The 14,819-nt window shown below is 52.2% G+C and overlaps 4 protein-coding genes across 5 annotated transcripts in view; 3 read left to right on the forward strand and 1 right to left on the reverse strand.

Moving 5' to 3' along the window:
• Nucleotides 1–98: 98 nt before the first annotated feature.
• Nucleotides 99–3,864, forward strand: prune (prune exopolyphosphatase). Its single transcript, XM_068324614.1, has 9 exons — nucleotides 99–312; nucleotides 742–849; nucleotides 923–1,125; nucleotides 1,690–1,874; nucleotides 1,953–2,111; nucleotides 2,201–2,292; nucleotides 2,831–2,989; nucleotides 3,075–3,165; nucleotides 3,238–3,864. The coding sequence occupies exons 1-9, from the start codon at nucleotides 274–276 to the stop codon at nucleotides 3,471–3,473; spliced, it is 1,272 nt and encodes a 423-aa protein (XP_068180715.1). The 5' UTR covers nucleotides 99–273; the 3' UTR covers nucleotides 3,474–3,864.
• Nucleotides 3,865–5,109: 1,245 nt separating this feature from the next.
• bnipl (BCL2 interacting protein like) lies at nucleotides 5,110–8,408 on the forward strand. 2 transcript variants are annotated; one of them, XM_068322879.1, is made up of 9 exons: nucleotides 5,110–5,225; nucleotides 6,145–6,225; nucleotides 6,600–6,925; nucleotides 7,024–7,218; nucleotides 7,296–7,398; nucleotides 7,519–7,650; nucleotides 7,718–7,804; nucleotides 8,007–8,105; nucleotides 8,268–8,408. In XM_068322879.1, the coding sequence occupies exons 1-9, from the start codon at nucleotides 5,188–5,190 to the stop codon at nucleotides 8,290–8,292; spliced, it is 1,086 nt and encodes a 361-aa protein (XP_068178980.1). In that variant the 5' UTR covers nucleotides 5,110–5,187; the 3' UTR covers nucleotides 8,293–8,408. The 2 variants fall into 2 exon arrangements, with proteins under 2 accessions (XP_068178980.1, XP_068178981.1); XM_068322880.1 differs by lacking the exon at nucleotides 6,145–6,225 and having other exon boundaries at nucleotides 5,113–5,225.
• LOC137601519 (uncharacterized protein FLJ40521) lies at nucleotides 8,389–9,369 on the reverse strand. The gene has a single exon (XM_068323723.1). The coding sequence runs from the start codon at nucleotides 9,367–9,369 to the stop codon at nucleotides 8,389–8,391; it is 981 nt and encodes a 326-aa protein (XP_068179824.1).
• A 2,265-nt stretch (nucleotides 9,370–11,634) lies between these two features.
• LOC137600950 (thioredoxin-interacting protein-like) overlaps nucleotides 11,635–14,819 on the forward strand; it is a 3,274-nt gene continuing 89 nt past the window's right edge. The window contains exons 1-7 of the mRNA XM_068322875.1: nucleotides 11,635–12,456; nucleotides 12,896–12,971; nucleotides 13,057–13,204; nucleotides 13,352–13,564; nucleotides 13,636–13,782; nucleotides 14,293–14,589; nucleotides 14,669–14,819. The exon at nucleotides 14,669–14,819 is cut by the window's right edge and continues 89 nt beyond it. Of these exons, the coding sequence (XP_068178976.1) occupies nucleotides 12,192–12,456; nucleotides 12,896–12,971; nucleotides 13,057–13,204; nucleotides 13,352–13,564; nucleotides 13,636–13,782; nucleotides 14,293–14,589; nucleotides 14,669–14,716 (1,194 nt within the window). The 5' untranslated portion in view covers nucleotides 11,635–12,191 and the 3' untranslated portion in view covers nucleotides 14,717–14,819. The remainder of the gene's footprint in view (nucleotides 12,457–12,895; nucleotides 12,972–13,056; nucleotides 13,205–13,351; nucleotides 13,565–13,635; nucleotides 13,783–14,292; nucleotides 14,590–14,668) is intronic.

A 14,819-nucleotide genomic window follows, 5' to 3' on the forward strand; every position in this document is an offset into this window, starting at 1 on the left:
TTTGGGAGTAAAACATTCAAATTTGGTTTTATTTTACATTGCCCCGAAAAAATCGATCGGAATTTTCTAAATTCCGACGGTTACTGCGTCCCTGAACACATCTTGACCTTTCACCCAGCGCGGGACCGACGGACCGACCGGACGGTCATGCGATCGTTCTCGGTAGCGGCGTGTCGCTGACAGCCCGCCGGTCGGGGAGCTGCTGTCTGCCGTTCGGAGCGGTTAGCTCGCCGCTAGCTAGCTGCTATTAGCAGCCTCACGTGCTAGCAGAAGATGGAGGACTTCCTGTCGAGCTGCCGACGGGCCGTGAAGGTAACGCGCTTCTCCGCTCAGCTAGCATGTTACATCGAGCCGAATTAGCATGACTACGTTCACGGAAGGTAAACACACAGCTGCTAATCGAGACTTCCGGTGAGCCAAAATAAACTTCCGCTCCGAGATTAAAAACATGAAAAGCTTCTTAGAAACAAAAGTGTGTTTGATTGAGTTCAGCTGCCGGAAGTGAAGATTTCGAACATCTAAAAATTTAAATGGGTTGAAATGTCAAGTAAACCCCCCCCCCCCACCAACACACACACACACACACTACGTTAAACACCTGCCCCCTCCCCCACTGGGGTAAACACCTGGACCCCCCCACTGGGTCTCCGTCTGTTCTCCTCTTTTATTTCCCTTTGTTCTCTTCTGATCACTTCCTGGTTCTCGTGTTACCGACCTGTTTGATTGGCTGACCTTCTGCAGGGGGACCGGGATCAGGGCGGCCCAGGGTTCCATGTGGTTCTGGGGAATGAAGCCTGTGACGTGGACTCAATGGTGTGTTCACTGGTCTACGCCTACTTCCTCTCCAAGGTGAGCCCGCCCCTCAGCTGCTGTTGGGCCACAGCCGCCCAACAGCAGGTCTGAAGGTGTTTGTGTCCGTCAGACCGTCCAGAGCGACATGGTGGTCGTCCCACTGATGAACATCCGTCAGGCGGACCTGGTGCTGCGGTCCGATAACGTCTTCCTGCTCAGACAGACCGGCGTGTCTCCAGACCTGCTGCTGTTCAGAGACCAGCTGGACCTCAGGGCCCTGCAGCGGGGGGGTCGCCTGCGGCTGACGCTGGTCGACCACAACCTCCTGCCCAGGTAGCTTCAAACTAGATGGGCATCGTTGACCACACCCACTAGGTCACCATGACAATGACTCCACCAATCACAGGGTCAGGAGGTATCATCTACTGACCACATTGTCCACCTGCCAGGAAACATGACTAGTAACCAGGTAGTCTCCTGACTAGTAACTAGGTACTATCTTCACTAGCAACCAGCTAGTGTCTTGATCAGTAACCAGGTAGTTTCTAGACTAGCAACCAGCTAGTGTGACTAGTAGCAAGGTAAACTCTTGGTTAATAACCAGGTAATCTCTTGACCGGTAACCACGTAGTGTCCTGACCAGTAACCAGGTAGTGTCTGCACTAGTAACCAGGTAATCTCTTGAGCAGTACCCAGGTAGTTTCTAGACTGGTAACCAGGTAGTCTCTTGACTAGTAACCAGGTAGTCTCTTGACTAGTAACTGGGTAGTCTTTTGATTACCTGGTTACTCTTGACTACTTAGTTAGTCTCTTGACTACCTGGTTACTAGTAACCAGGATATCTCTTTACCAGTAACCAGGAGGAACACATCTCATCAGCCTCTAATTGTCCTGCAGTTCCGACAGCAGCCTTGAGGGGGCGGTAGTTGAAGTGATCGACCACCACCTGCTGGAGAGAGAGCCCTCCCCTTCCTGCCCTGTTACCGTGGAGATGGTGGGTTCCTGTGCGACCCTGGTAACAGAACATATCATCCAAAAAGGTCCAGAAGTCTTGGATCAGCAGGTGGCTCAGCTGCTCTACGGTAAACACTGATGTGTACGCTATAAATACTGCGTGTACTTGTGTACTACGTGTAATATGTGCTGTGTGCTGGCTCTAGGCGCCGTGGTGCTGGACTGCGTCAACATGGCGCCCTCAGCGGGAAAAGTGACCCCTCGGGACACTGAGGTCGTGGAGGCGTTGGAGCGACGCTTCCCTGCTCTTCCACCGAGGGGCGCTCTCTTCCAGAGGCTGAGCCAAGCCAAGTTTGACGTCTCAGGTCAGTTGCTGTCTGAGTCTGCTTTGATTGGCTCAGAGGTTCTTTGGGGGCGGGGTCTGATGTATTGACAGAATGAACTTTGTCCTCAGGTCTGAACACGGAACAGATGCTGTTGAAGGACATGAAGTCCGTTTCAGGAGACGTGAACACAACCGTCTCTGTTCTGTACGTCCCTCTAGAGGTCAGTCCAGGGTACTACACCAACTACACAGTACTACACTTGTTACACACTATTACAACTACTACACCTGCTACACACTACTACACACTACTACACCTACTACACACTACTACACCTGCTACACACTACTACACACTACTACACCTACTACACACTACTACACCTGCTACACATTACTACACACTACTACACCTACTACACACTACTACACCTGCTACACATTACTACACACTACTACACCTACTACACACTACTACACCTGCTACACACTACACACTACTACACCTGCTACACACTACTACACACTACTACACCTGCTACATACTACTACACCTACTACACCTACTACACACTACTACACACTACTACACCTGCTACACACTACTACACCTACTACACACTACTACACACTACTACACCTGCTACACACTACTACACCTACTACACCTACTACACACTACTACACCTTTAGAGTCTGCATCCTTCTAATCAGAACACAAGGCATTCTGGGTAATGATGTGTTGTGTGGTTGGACCAGGACTTCCTGCAGAGGGCGGAGTTGGGGGCGGAGCTCTCAGCTTTCTGTTTGAAGTTTGGCTTCGAGCTGCTGCTGCTGATGACCATTTCCTTCACTGAGGACCAAGAGCCAATCAGAGAGCTCGCTGTGTTCAGCCGCAGCGCCACCTTGAGGAAGGAGGTAAAATGGTCACATGATCATGGCACTGCGTCAACACTGCACTCACAGCTGTTGCCATGACAACTGAGATTTTGTTTCTCCACAGGTGGGCCTCTACCTGGAACACGCCCATAGCCCCGCTCTTGACCTCCGTCCAATCAGCAGCCCCTATCCTCACCTCACAGCCTATCAGCAAGGTAAGCTCCTCCCCCTCAGAAGCTGCTGACTCAGCAGAAACACAGAATAAGAATTTGTTTGTTCCCCTGAAGGAAACTCTCTGGCATCCCGGAAGAAGCTCCTCCCCCTTGTTAAAGACTTCCTGAGGGAGAGAGTAGATGGTCGCCTAGGCGACAGGGAGGAGGAAGAGGAGGAGGAGTCTCGGGTTCCTCCCACCCCGATGAACAGTCTGGTGGAGGGGTGTCCTCTGGATGATGGGCTGCCCCACATCAGCGCTCAGGACCTGGAGGACAAGTTCAGCAAGATGGCCGACAGGCGAGGGAAGTGACCTCTGACCTCTCAACTGTCAGTCATCAAGACGGATCCGAAGACCATCCGACGGATGACGAAGGTACCGCAGAGAGGACTGGTGATCACACGAGGCGGGACATCCGCAGGACGCCAGCCCTTCAAAATAAAATGTAAAATAAGGATTTCCTGACTTCATTCTGACACTGTGATGTCACTGCAGGGGGCAGTGATGTCACTGCAGGGGGCAGTGATGTCACTGCAGGGAGCTGTGATGTCATTGCAGGGCAGTGATGTCACTGTGAGGGGCTGTGATGTCACAACATAATATCTCCAACATCACAGGATATTTAAAATGAGACAATCGGAAACTTTCATAAAAGTTCAACAAAAACACAAAACAGTGTTGAAATAAAGTTTTGAAATTTTTATTTGAGTTTAATGTTTTTTCCCATTTTATTTAACTTAAATGTCTTTTATTGACTCTATTCACTCAGTTAACTGGTTAACTAAGTCTGGTTAACTCGTTAACTAAGTGGTTAATTTGTTAACCAAGTCTTGTTAACTGAGTCTGGTTAACTGGTTAACTTAATCTGGTTAACTGGTTAACTATGTCTGGTTAACCCTGATCTGGACTCATAATGGTCATGATTTCGTCCAATCAGTGACAGGGGAGCAGCTTGTTGCCATAGTTACTGAGCATTGGATCATCATCATCATCAGTTTGTTGATAAGATGTGAAGAGCGCCACCCCCCGCTGATTGACATGATCACTCCAAACAATAAAAACAAAGAAGTTGTTGATAATCAATAATAATAATAGTGATAATAATAATAATCACTGTGTTATTTTATAATTAAAGCAGCGTGTGGCTGTAGCATTATAGCTAGCTCCAGGGTCAGATCCACCAGAGGTCACTGGTTACACACACACACACACACACACACACACACACACACACACACACACACACACACACACACACACACACACACACACACACACACACACACACACACACACACACACACACACACACTCTGTGTCTAGTGACTCTGACATCACATTTTCATCCACCTGCACCAATGACTGCTGCTGATGCAGAGACTCCTCCCTCATTGACATGTGACCTCATGGACACGACTACTGATGTCATCACTATTTCAATGATGTCATCTGTAGTTTAATGATGTCATCAATATCTCAATGATGTCATCGCTATTTTAATGTGCTTTGCAGTAAATCTATTTCTTTAAATTTTAGAGTCACAAGAATTCAGAAGAACGAAATGAACAAAGTTAGAATCAACAAATTAAACTGAGTCTCACATTCATCCAGATTTAAACTTATACAAAAATAAAACTTTTAACATTAAAAAAAAGAATTCTTTTTCCTGGAATGAATTTCTTAAATTCAAAACAAGGAACTCAGATGACATTCTGATCATGATCTGTTTGAAATTTACAGGAATCAGCTGCTAGCCCCGCCCCCAGCAGCTGATTGGTTAATATTCATAACGTCATGGCAAAGCTGACCCGCCTCACCTGTGAGCACAGGTGAGCGCAGGTGAGCATTGACCAATCAGGTGAGCGCACCTGTGAAATGCAGCCAAACCTGTCGGGGGAGGGTTGGGGAGGGTTGGGGAGGTGGGGGGGAGTCACATTGAGTCAGAGAGGAACCGCCGACGGAGGAGGACTCACACGTCCAGCTCACACATGCTGGTCAGACGACGCCGTGACATCACTGTGACATCATGAGCTCTGCTGCCGGACACACGGACACAGAGGACAGGTGAGTTCCAGAACACACACACACACACACACACACACATCCCAGTGTGTGTGTGTTTCTATCAGCTTCTTGTTCAGAGAGAGGAAGTCAGAGTGTGTTGGCGCTGTTTCTGCGGACGGCATCGCTCTGATGCGTTCAGCGTCTGGAGAGCAGGAAGTGATGTCTGCTGACTTCCTGTTGCGTGGGAACTGAATCGATGTGCCTCAGTGAAGCGGTCCGAATGGAAATCGACCCCATCATCCATCGTTCAGGTTGTCCAACAGGAGGCTGTGGATCGTTGCTATGGCGACAGGGTTTTCAGACGTCCTGGTATCCGTGGCGTTCCTGGTCGGGTCCACCTGACCTGATCAGAACCTCCAAGGACCACCAGAACCTCCTGTGCTGACGATCCATGAAGGTTCTACGTCATGTTGTTAATCCATAATGTTATTAGGAGCTGCTGTTGTATGTTTATTTGTTTGTTTGTTTATTGTGTATTTGTTTGTTTCCCCCGAGCTGCTGTTGTGACCAGCTCCATCAGTTTGGATGCTGATGTCAGTTTGTCGTGGGTCAATAAAGTTTTATTCAGAGTGCAAGCCCTGAGCGGTCACCAGGTCCCTCCCCCACCTCAGGAGGCTCCGCCCCGGCGCTCCACCCGTGTCCGAGCGCCGGCTGCCACACCTGATCGGTCACGTGTAACCTGAACACGGGCACACGGGTGTGGTTACCTGACCGCACGCGTGAGTCACCACAGAGGAACAATGGAGCCCCGCCCCCCCCCCGCTCAGGTGGATCAGCCTCAGAGGGGCGGAGCCTGTCTGGTTCAGGTGTGACGGTTATAACCTGTCAGACCAGCAGTGTGTGTGTGTATTTGTTTGTTTGTGTTTGTTTGTTTGTCTGGTGGGCGGTTCCTCACGTCCTGCTGGTCGTGTCCCTTCAGGGCTCCCATTGGCTCGTCCAGTCCAACCAGCTTCCAGGACATGGAGCTGAGGGAGGAGTGGCAGGACGACGGCTTCCCCAGGTCTCACCTCACCTTTGACCTTTGACCTTTCAGATTCACAGTTTGATCATCAGAGAGAAACAGCAGCTCAGATTGAACCCGATCACATGATCAATGCCTGAGGGTAGTAACAGGTGATGTCACCAGGTGTAATAACAAGTACACCAGGTGTACTATGACTAGTACTGGCATTAGTACTACTGGTAGTAGTTGTATTGAGGATAGTACTACTAGTAGTAGTAGGTAGTGGTAGGACTACAGATCATCATGTCTCCCAGTCCAGACTCTGGAGACCAGCTCAGACCAGTTCAGACTGGACTCGAAGGGGGCGTGGCTTCCTGGTCAGGTGTGTGTTGCTTCAGCTGCTCCTGATAGGTTCCCGTGTTTCTCATCAGGCCCCTCCCAGAGGACGGTGGGGGTGTGGAGGACGCTGACACCTGTCCAGACGTCCTGCAGCCTGCAGGTGATTCAGCCCCGCCCACCAGCCTGGCCCTGTCAGGCTCTTCCGGAGGCGGGGCTAAGAAGCGTCTGGCGGCGCCGTCCCTCAGCCTGACGCTGAGCGGCAGAGACTCCCAGGACCCGAGCAGCGACGGCTTCGCCGCCCTGTCAGCCACGCCCGACGAGGCGGCGTCCCTGGATATCAACCTGGAGGCCCTGGAGACGCCGTCCGGCAGCGAGACGGGCACCTTACCGGACAGCCTGCACGAGCTGGAATGGGAGGGTAAGCGCCGGCCCGCTGTTACCGCGGCAACCTCCTGACCTACCGGGACGGAGTCGTCGCCACGGGGATCAGATGACGACCTCTGACCTGTCTGGCAGATGACCTCCCCCGGATGGCGAGGGGTGGGGCCCGCACGGCGGCCAGGCGCTCGTCCGAGCGCTCGGAGGGGCTGATGGAGCTGGACCAGGTGGACAGCAGGGGGCGCCGCTGGAGGCGCTTCTGCATCTCCGGACACGAGTACCAGGTCAACATGAGCGTGGTGGAGCCCTACCTGCAGGTCCTGTCCCACGGAGGTCAGGGGTCACCGCCGGGGCTGCTGGGGTTCCAGTTTATGATTTGATGGTAATCACTGTTGGTGATTGGTCGTCAGGTTACTATGGAGACGAGATGAACGCCATCATCCTGTTCACCTCCTGCTACCTGCCGGAGAACTCAGTGGAGAACTACGAGTACATCATGGACAACCTGTTCAGGTGGGCGGGGCCCAAACACAGGACCGCCATCACTTCCTGTGGAGCAACTTGCCTCCACAGCAGCAGGTGGCGTGTTGAGTCATTCATGGTCCCATCATGCATTGCGTTGCCCTCTAACAGGTACATCTTGGGGACGTTGGACCTGATGGTCTCGGAGAACTACCTGCTGGTCTACCTGTGTGCGATGGCGCCCAGGAGCAAAGTCCCGCCCATCAGATGGCTGCACCGCTGCTACTTGTCCATCGACAGGAGGTAGGCGGGGCTCGTTGACCAGGAGGATTCTGGGGGTTTTGTGACGAGTTCCTGTCTGCCTGTCCAGGCTGAAGAAGGACCTGAAGGGTCTGCTGGTGGTCCACCCCGCCTGGTACATCAGAGCCGTCGTCACGGTGATCAAACCCTTCATCAGGTACACACACACACACACACACACACAAACACACACACACACCCAGAGCAGCGTTTGCTAATTAGCTTGTTAGCAGGACGCTAACGTCCTGCAGCAGTCAGGCTGCAATATATGTAGACTCCTTCACGAGGACACGCCCCCGCCCCGCCCCCCTGCTAGCCCCTCCCCCCGGACGCGATGCTAACCTGTCTGTGGCCTCCAGCGAGAAGTTCAGCAAGAAGATCCGGTTCATCCGGAGCCTGCAGGAGCTGACCCGGGTCATCCCCACGGACCGGCTGCAGATCCCAGACGCCATCCGCCAGTAAGGCCCAGTGCTGGTTCCTGTTCTACTGGTTCTGGTTCTATTGGTTCTGCTGGTTCTGGTTCCTGTTCTACTGGTTCTGGTTCTATCGGTTCTTCTGGTTCTGGTTCTACTTGTTGTACTGGTCAGTCCACACTCAACCCGCCTCTTGTGTTCCTGCAGCTTCGATGAGACTTTGAACGGATGATGATCACCTGACCAGATGGACCCACAAGGTCAAAGGTTGTCAGGGACTTCAGAAACCTGTCGGCTGATAACCTTTGACCTCTGTACAGAAATGTATTTATTTATATCGGATGAGACTGCAGACGGAGAATTCAGGATCCAGGTTTTGTTTCACCTTAGAACTGGTTCTGCTTCTTCCTGGACTCTGGTTCCACCTGGATTCTGGTTCCTCCTGGACTCTGTTTCCACCTGGACTCTGGTACCTCCTGGACTTTGGTTCTTCCTGGACTCTGGTTCCTTCTAGACTCTGGTTCCTCCTGGACTCTGGTTCAACCTGGACTCTGTTTTTTCCTGGGCTCTGGTTCCACCTGGACTCTGGTTCCACCTGGACTCTGGTTCTTCCTGGACTCTGGTTCCTCCTGGACTCTGGTTCCATCTGGACTCTGGTTCCTCCTGGACTCTGGTTCCACCTGGACTCTGGTTCCTCCTGGACTCTGGTTCCATCTGGACTCTGGTTCCATCTGGACTCTGGTTCCTCCTGGACTCTGGTTCCTCCTGGACTCTGGTTCCATCTGGACTCTGGTTCCTCCTGGACTCTGGTTCCACCTGGACTCTGGTTCCTCCTGGACTCTGGTTCCATCTGGACTCTGGTTCCATCTGGACTCTGGTTCCTCCTGGACTCTGGTTCCTCCTGGACTCTGGTTCCACCTGGACTCTGGTTCCATCTGGACTCTGGTTCCTCCTGGACTCTGGTTCCATCTGGACTCTGGTTCCTCCTGGACTCTGGTTCCACCTGGACTCTGGTTCCACCTGGACTCTGGTTCTTCCTGGACTCTGGTTCCTCCTGGACTCTGGTTCCATCTGGACTCTGGTTCCTCCTGGACTCTGGTTCCACCTGGACTCTGGTTCCTCCTGGACTCTGGTTCCATCTGGACTCTGGTTCCATCTGGACTCTGGTTCCTCCTGGACTCTGGTTCCTCCTGGACTCTGGTTCCATCTGGACTCTGGTTCCTCCTGGACTCTGGTTCCACCTGGACTCTGGTTCCATCTGGACTCTGGTTCCTCCTGGACTCTGGTTCCATCTGGACTCTGGTTCCATCTGGACTCTGGTTCCATCTGGACTCTGGTCATTTACTTTTTGTTTGGTTTGAACGTAGCAGCTACTTTTTGCAGGGCCGGCTCAAACCGGTGGTTGGCCTTCACCTTAATGGACTCTTGGATCCTTCATGGCCCAGCAGGGCCCGGGGGCCCAGCAAGGACCCTGACTACTGGAGCCTGCAGGCTGGTTGAAGACCAGTTTGTTTTGTTGTACAGTTTGATTTGTGATCGGAGCCGCTGAACAGAACCCACAACGAACAACCGTTTGATCTGCTGCACTAATAAACCTGTTGCCATGGTGACACCTGGGCGTTCCTCACCTGTCCTGTTTCTATGGGAACATGGAGGCTTCAGAAGCGTCCGTTCTGTCATGTTAGCATCAAACATGAAGACATTTTATTGGGGGGGGGGGGCAGGTAGAGCTTCAGTAGCTACAGCTAGAGCTAATGCTACTATTGTAACTACAGCTACTACAGCTAGAGCTAATGCTACTATTGTAACTACAGCTACTACAGCTAGAGCTAATGCTACTATTGTAACTACAGCTACTACAGCTAGAGCTAATGCTACTATTGTAACTACAGCTACTACAGCTACAGCTAATGCTACTATTGTAACTACAGCTACTACAGCTAGAGCTAATGCTACTATTGTAACTACAGCTACTACAGCTAGAGCTAATGCTACTATTGTAACTACAGCTACTACAGCTAGAGCTAATGCTACTATTGTAACTACAGCTACTACAGCTAGAGCTAATGCTACTATTGTAACTACAGCTACTACAGCTACAGCTAATGCTACTATTGTAACTACAGCTACTACAGCTAGAGCTAATGCTACTATTGTAACTACAGCTACTACAGCTAGAGCTAATGCTACTATTGTAACTACAGCTACTACAGCTAGAGCTAATGCTACTATTGTAACTACAGCTACTACAGCTAGAGCTAATGCTACTATTGTAACTACAGCTACTACAGCTAGAGCTAATGCTACTATTGTAACTACAGCTACTACAGCTAGAGCTAATGCTACTATTGTAACTACAGCTACTACAGCTAGAGCTAATGCTACTATTGTAACTACAGCTACTACAGCTAGAGCTATGCTACTACTGTATGACTACTCTACTGTAGCTACAGTTGCTACTAAACCAGGTACTAGTACTGTAGCTTCTTTAGTTGCTACTGCTGGTAATATAGCTACAGTAGTAGAAGCTACAGTGGTAGCAACTACTACTGTAGCTTCTACTACTGTAGCTAATATAGCTAAATCACTTAACAGGTGTGGTCAGAGTTTCATGTTGACAGACCGAGGGTAACGCTAACGGGCAGTGTCAGATTGCTCCCCAACGGACTGAAGCTAATGCTAACGGGGTCGCTGACGGACTGAAGCTAACGCTAAAAGGGTCGCTGACGCACTGAGGCTAACGCTAACGGGGTTGCTGATGGTCTGAGGCTAATGCTAACAGGGTTGCTGTCGGACTGAGGCTAACGCTAACTGGAGTCTGACTGACTGAAGCTAACGCTAACAGGGTTGCTGACGGACTGAAGCTAACGCTGACAGGGTTGCTGACGGACTGAAGCTAACGCTAACAGGGTTGCTGACGGACTGAAGCTAACGCTAACAGGGTTGCTGACTGACTGAAGCTAACGCTAACAGGGTTGATGACGGACTGAAGCTAACGCTAACAGGGTTGCTGACGGACTAAGGCCCCGTCCACACGATGACGGATTTTTTGAAAGCGTTTTTTTTAAATCGCTGGCCGAGGTGGATTTTTTAAAAACTCTGGGTCTGCGTTGTTGTGGGGACGGTTTATCCGCAACTTTTTAAAAACGCTGACGTCTTTCCTGTGACGAAAACTGCTGTGACGTCATATTTATGGGCCCGTGTGTTGTGACAACAAAACACGGAGGATTCCTATTGGATAAAACTTGACTCAATGCTGCCACCACATGGTTTGACACGCTTACAGCCGTCTTCAAAACGCACTGCTGCGTTCACGTGTGGACGGAGGTTTTTTTGAAAACAGTCGTGTGGACGCGAATCGTTTTCAATGCGTTTTTTAAAAATTTGCGTTTTCAAAAAAATCTGTCATCGTGTGGGCGGGGCCTGAGGCTAACGCTAGCAGGAGTCTGACTGGCTGAAGCTAACGCTAGCAGGAGTCTGACTGGCTGAAGCTAACGCTAGCAGGAGTCTGACTGGCTGAAGCTAACGCTAGCAGGAGTCTGACTGGCTGAAGCTAACGCTAGCAGGAGTCTGACTGGCTGAAGCTAACGCTAGCAGGAGTCTGACTGGCTGAAGCTAACGCTAGCAGGAGTCTGACTGGCTGAAGCTAACGCTAGCAGGAGTCTGACTGGCTGAAGCTAACGCTAGCAGGAGTCTGACTGGCTGAAGCTAACGCTAGCAGGAGTCTGACTGGGACAGAACATTTATTAATAGTGTGTTTTTATTGTCCAATCCTGGACCTTCGATCTGTTTCTATTCTCACTCTGATGACTCCGCTGTCGCCCCAGGCCACGCCCCCCACCCATGAGCCGACCACGCGCCCGCTCTACATTCTGATTGGAGGAGCTCAGCTGTTTGGGTGAGCTAGCCAATCAGGGAGCTCCATCCTGCGGGCCGCGTGTGTCCACACCCGGCTCACATGCAGGCCGGTGTTGGAGCGGCCCCCAGCCCCCCTCCCGGTATAAAAGCCCCTCAGACTATTTACCGGAACACAAACACCGGGTCGGTTCTGAACCTACCGGGCCTCCTCGCGTTAACTTTACCGACTATCATTAGGGTCCTCCACCCCCCAGCACCGGTCCCGGTACCGTCATGGTTCTGTCCCGGGGCAACAAGCCGACGGTCTTCCGGCTGCTCTTCTCCGATCCCGGCAGGTCGTTCTACGGCGGCGGGGACAAGCTGGCGGGCTCCGTGCAGCTGGAGGCGGCTCAGCCCTGCAGGCTGGCCGGCCTCAGGGTCACCGCGGCCGGCTGCGCCCGCGTGGATCACCGCGGCCGGAGCCGCAGGAGCCGCAGTCAGGAGGTGGAGTACCTGAGGTACGAGGAGCCGCTGCGGCTGGAGGAGGCGCTGCCGGCAGGTAGGGTCCGGGGGGGTCCGGTACCAGACCTGTTTTTGTTATTGTTATAATAACATCACGAGTATAGTAATAACTAAAGTAATAACTAAAGTAACGGGTTCTGCTGAAGTTAATGACAACAGTAATGATATAAGTATTAACAACAATATAACAATAATATAGTAGTAATGATAGAAATATGTAATAAATGTAATAATAATAGAACAATATAATAATAATAAATGAACCTGAGAATGTAATTGTTGCTGATGTCGGCTTTTGTAAAATTATGGGGTGGGGTTAACGACAGGTGACTTCAGGTCGTTTGGTCTGAAACCCTTTAGATTTGGTCTCATGACTTTCTTGTGGAGTGGCAAAGTTCAACCCTGACCCTTGACCTGACAAGTCGTTGTCATGGCGACGGGACAGCCACCGGCTCACTAACGCTCTCTGCCCTCAGATCCAGACGGCTGCTTCCTGCTGCAGCCTGGAAAAACCTACAGCTTCCAGTTCGGCTTCGAGCTTCCTGCCGCTGGGTAAGATCCCGACCTCTGACCTCTGTGACCCCTGACCTCTGTTACCACTGAACTTTGTGACCTCTGACCTGTGCTCCGCCCTCAGGCGTCTGGTGTCGTCCTACAAAGGAAAGTTCGGCTACGTGCGCTACTACGTGCGCGCGGTGCTGGACAGGCCTTCCCAGCATGCTTTGCAGGTTGAGAGGGAGTTCGAGGTGGAGGAGCAGTTGGACGTGAACCGCCCTGACCTGCTGGTACGGCAACAGGAAGTCAGCCTGCCACCGTCCTGCTGACGACCTCACTTCCTGTGTGATAGATGCATGAAGTTAAACCTGCTGCTGATTGATTATTGATCACCTGTGATCAGCTCATCAATAACTTGACTTTCTGTCGTCCGTCAGGCGCCGGCCGCCGCCTCCGCGCACAGGAAGCTCACCTGCATGCTGATCCCTGACGGCCAGGTGTCCATCAGCGCACGCATCAACAGGAAGGGCTTCTGCCAGGGCGACGACATCAGCATCAACGCCAAGTTCGAGAACAGCTGCTCGCGCATCGTGGTGCCGAAGGCCGCTATCGTCGCCACGCACACCTACGTCGCCGATGGACGCACCAAGGTAGGACCGGGGGGGAGGGACTTCCTGTTCCGGCGAGGCACGGCGGTGCTGAGATGTTTGTGTCACTTCAGGAGGTGCGTCAGAAGCTGACGGCGGTCCGAGGAGACCCCATCATCTCCGGGATGTGTGACATGTGGCAGGGGAGGAGCCTCAGGGTGCCCCGCCTACGCCCCTCCCTCCTCAGCTGTGACATCATCAGGGTGGACTATGCCCTCAGGGTGAGTCCAGCGCCACTTCCTGTCTGTCATGTTACCGTAGCGACTGAATGCTGCAGTTCCTGATGTTGTACTGCCTGTGTTAGCTTCTAGTTAGCATGATGCTAAGGAAGTATAGATGTAGTTGTGGCTAGCTAAGTGTTGAATAAAAGGACACAACACTGCCTGCAGACATGCTAATGTTAGCTACATTATTGGCTGTAGTTGTGCTAATGCTAGCTATAACTTTGGCTGCAGATATGCTAATGTTAGCTACCTTTTTGGCTGTACACGTGCTAATGTTAGCCAGTTAATCTTAGCAATATTCAGCGATCGACAGGGCGTTTCCTGGTTTGAGCTGTCGGGCTGCAGTAATGGCTTCTCATCCGTCGGAGCCCCGCCCCGTCGGAGCCCCGCCCCATCAGAGCGTAGCTTAGCATAGGCGCTAACATGAGACGCTTCTAGGGCTGGCTTTGTTCAGTATTACTTCCTGTGTGCTAGCTGAGATGCTAACTGCTGTGGCCCCGCCTCCAGATCTACCTGCGCATCCCCGGCAGCGACAAGCTGACCCTGGAGCTGCCACTGGTCATTGGCTCCGCCCCGGTGGGCGTCGGCAGCCGGTCGGGCAGCGTGAGCAGCCAGGCCACGTCCCTCAGCAGCTGGGCCTCCCTCCCCTCGTCCCCCCCCAGCTACACCAACATCCCCCCACACCTGAGGGGGGGCGGCGCCCACACCCCCCTGCTGCACGACATGGACGACGAGGACGACGAGGGGGGGCTCTTCATGAGGGCCCCTGAGGCACGCTTCCCTCCTCCCCCCATGTACACCGAGGTGAGCGCTCCCTAAAGGCCAACCCTGACCCCTGACCCCTACCCTAACCCCCCCTACTCATCTTCTCCTGCTGTTTCAGGTGGACCCGGGCTCCGGTCCCCCTTCACACCTGGTTCAGGTGTTCTGAGCCCTCGGGGCTGTGGAACTGAACTGACCATGAGTCAGCACTTTGTGGTCGATGACACAGCAGTTTCTCAGTGATGAGTCAGCAGTTTCTGAATGACGCTTTG

Source organism: Antennarius striatus, chromosome 9 (assembly GCF_040054535.1).
Source record: "Antennarius striatus isolate MH-2024 chromosome 9, ASM4005453v1, whole genome shotgun sequence".
In the NCBI taxonomy this organism is placed as follows: Eukaryota; Metazoa; Chordata; class Actinopteri; order Lophiiformes; family Antennariidae; genus Antennarius; species Antennarius striatus.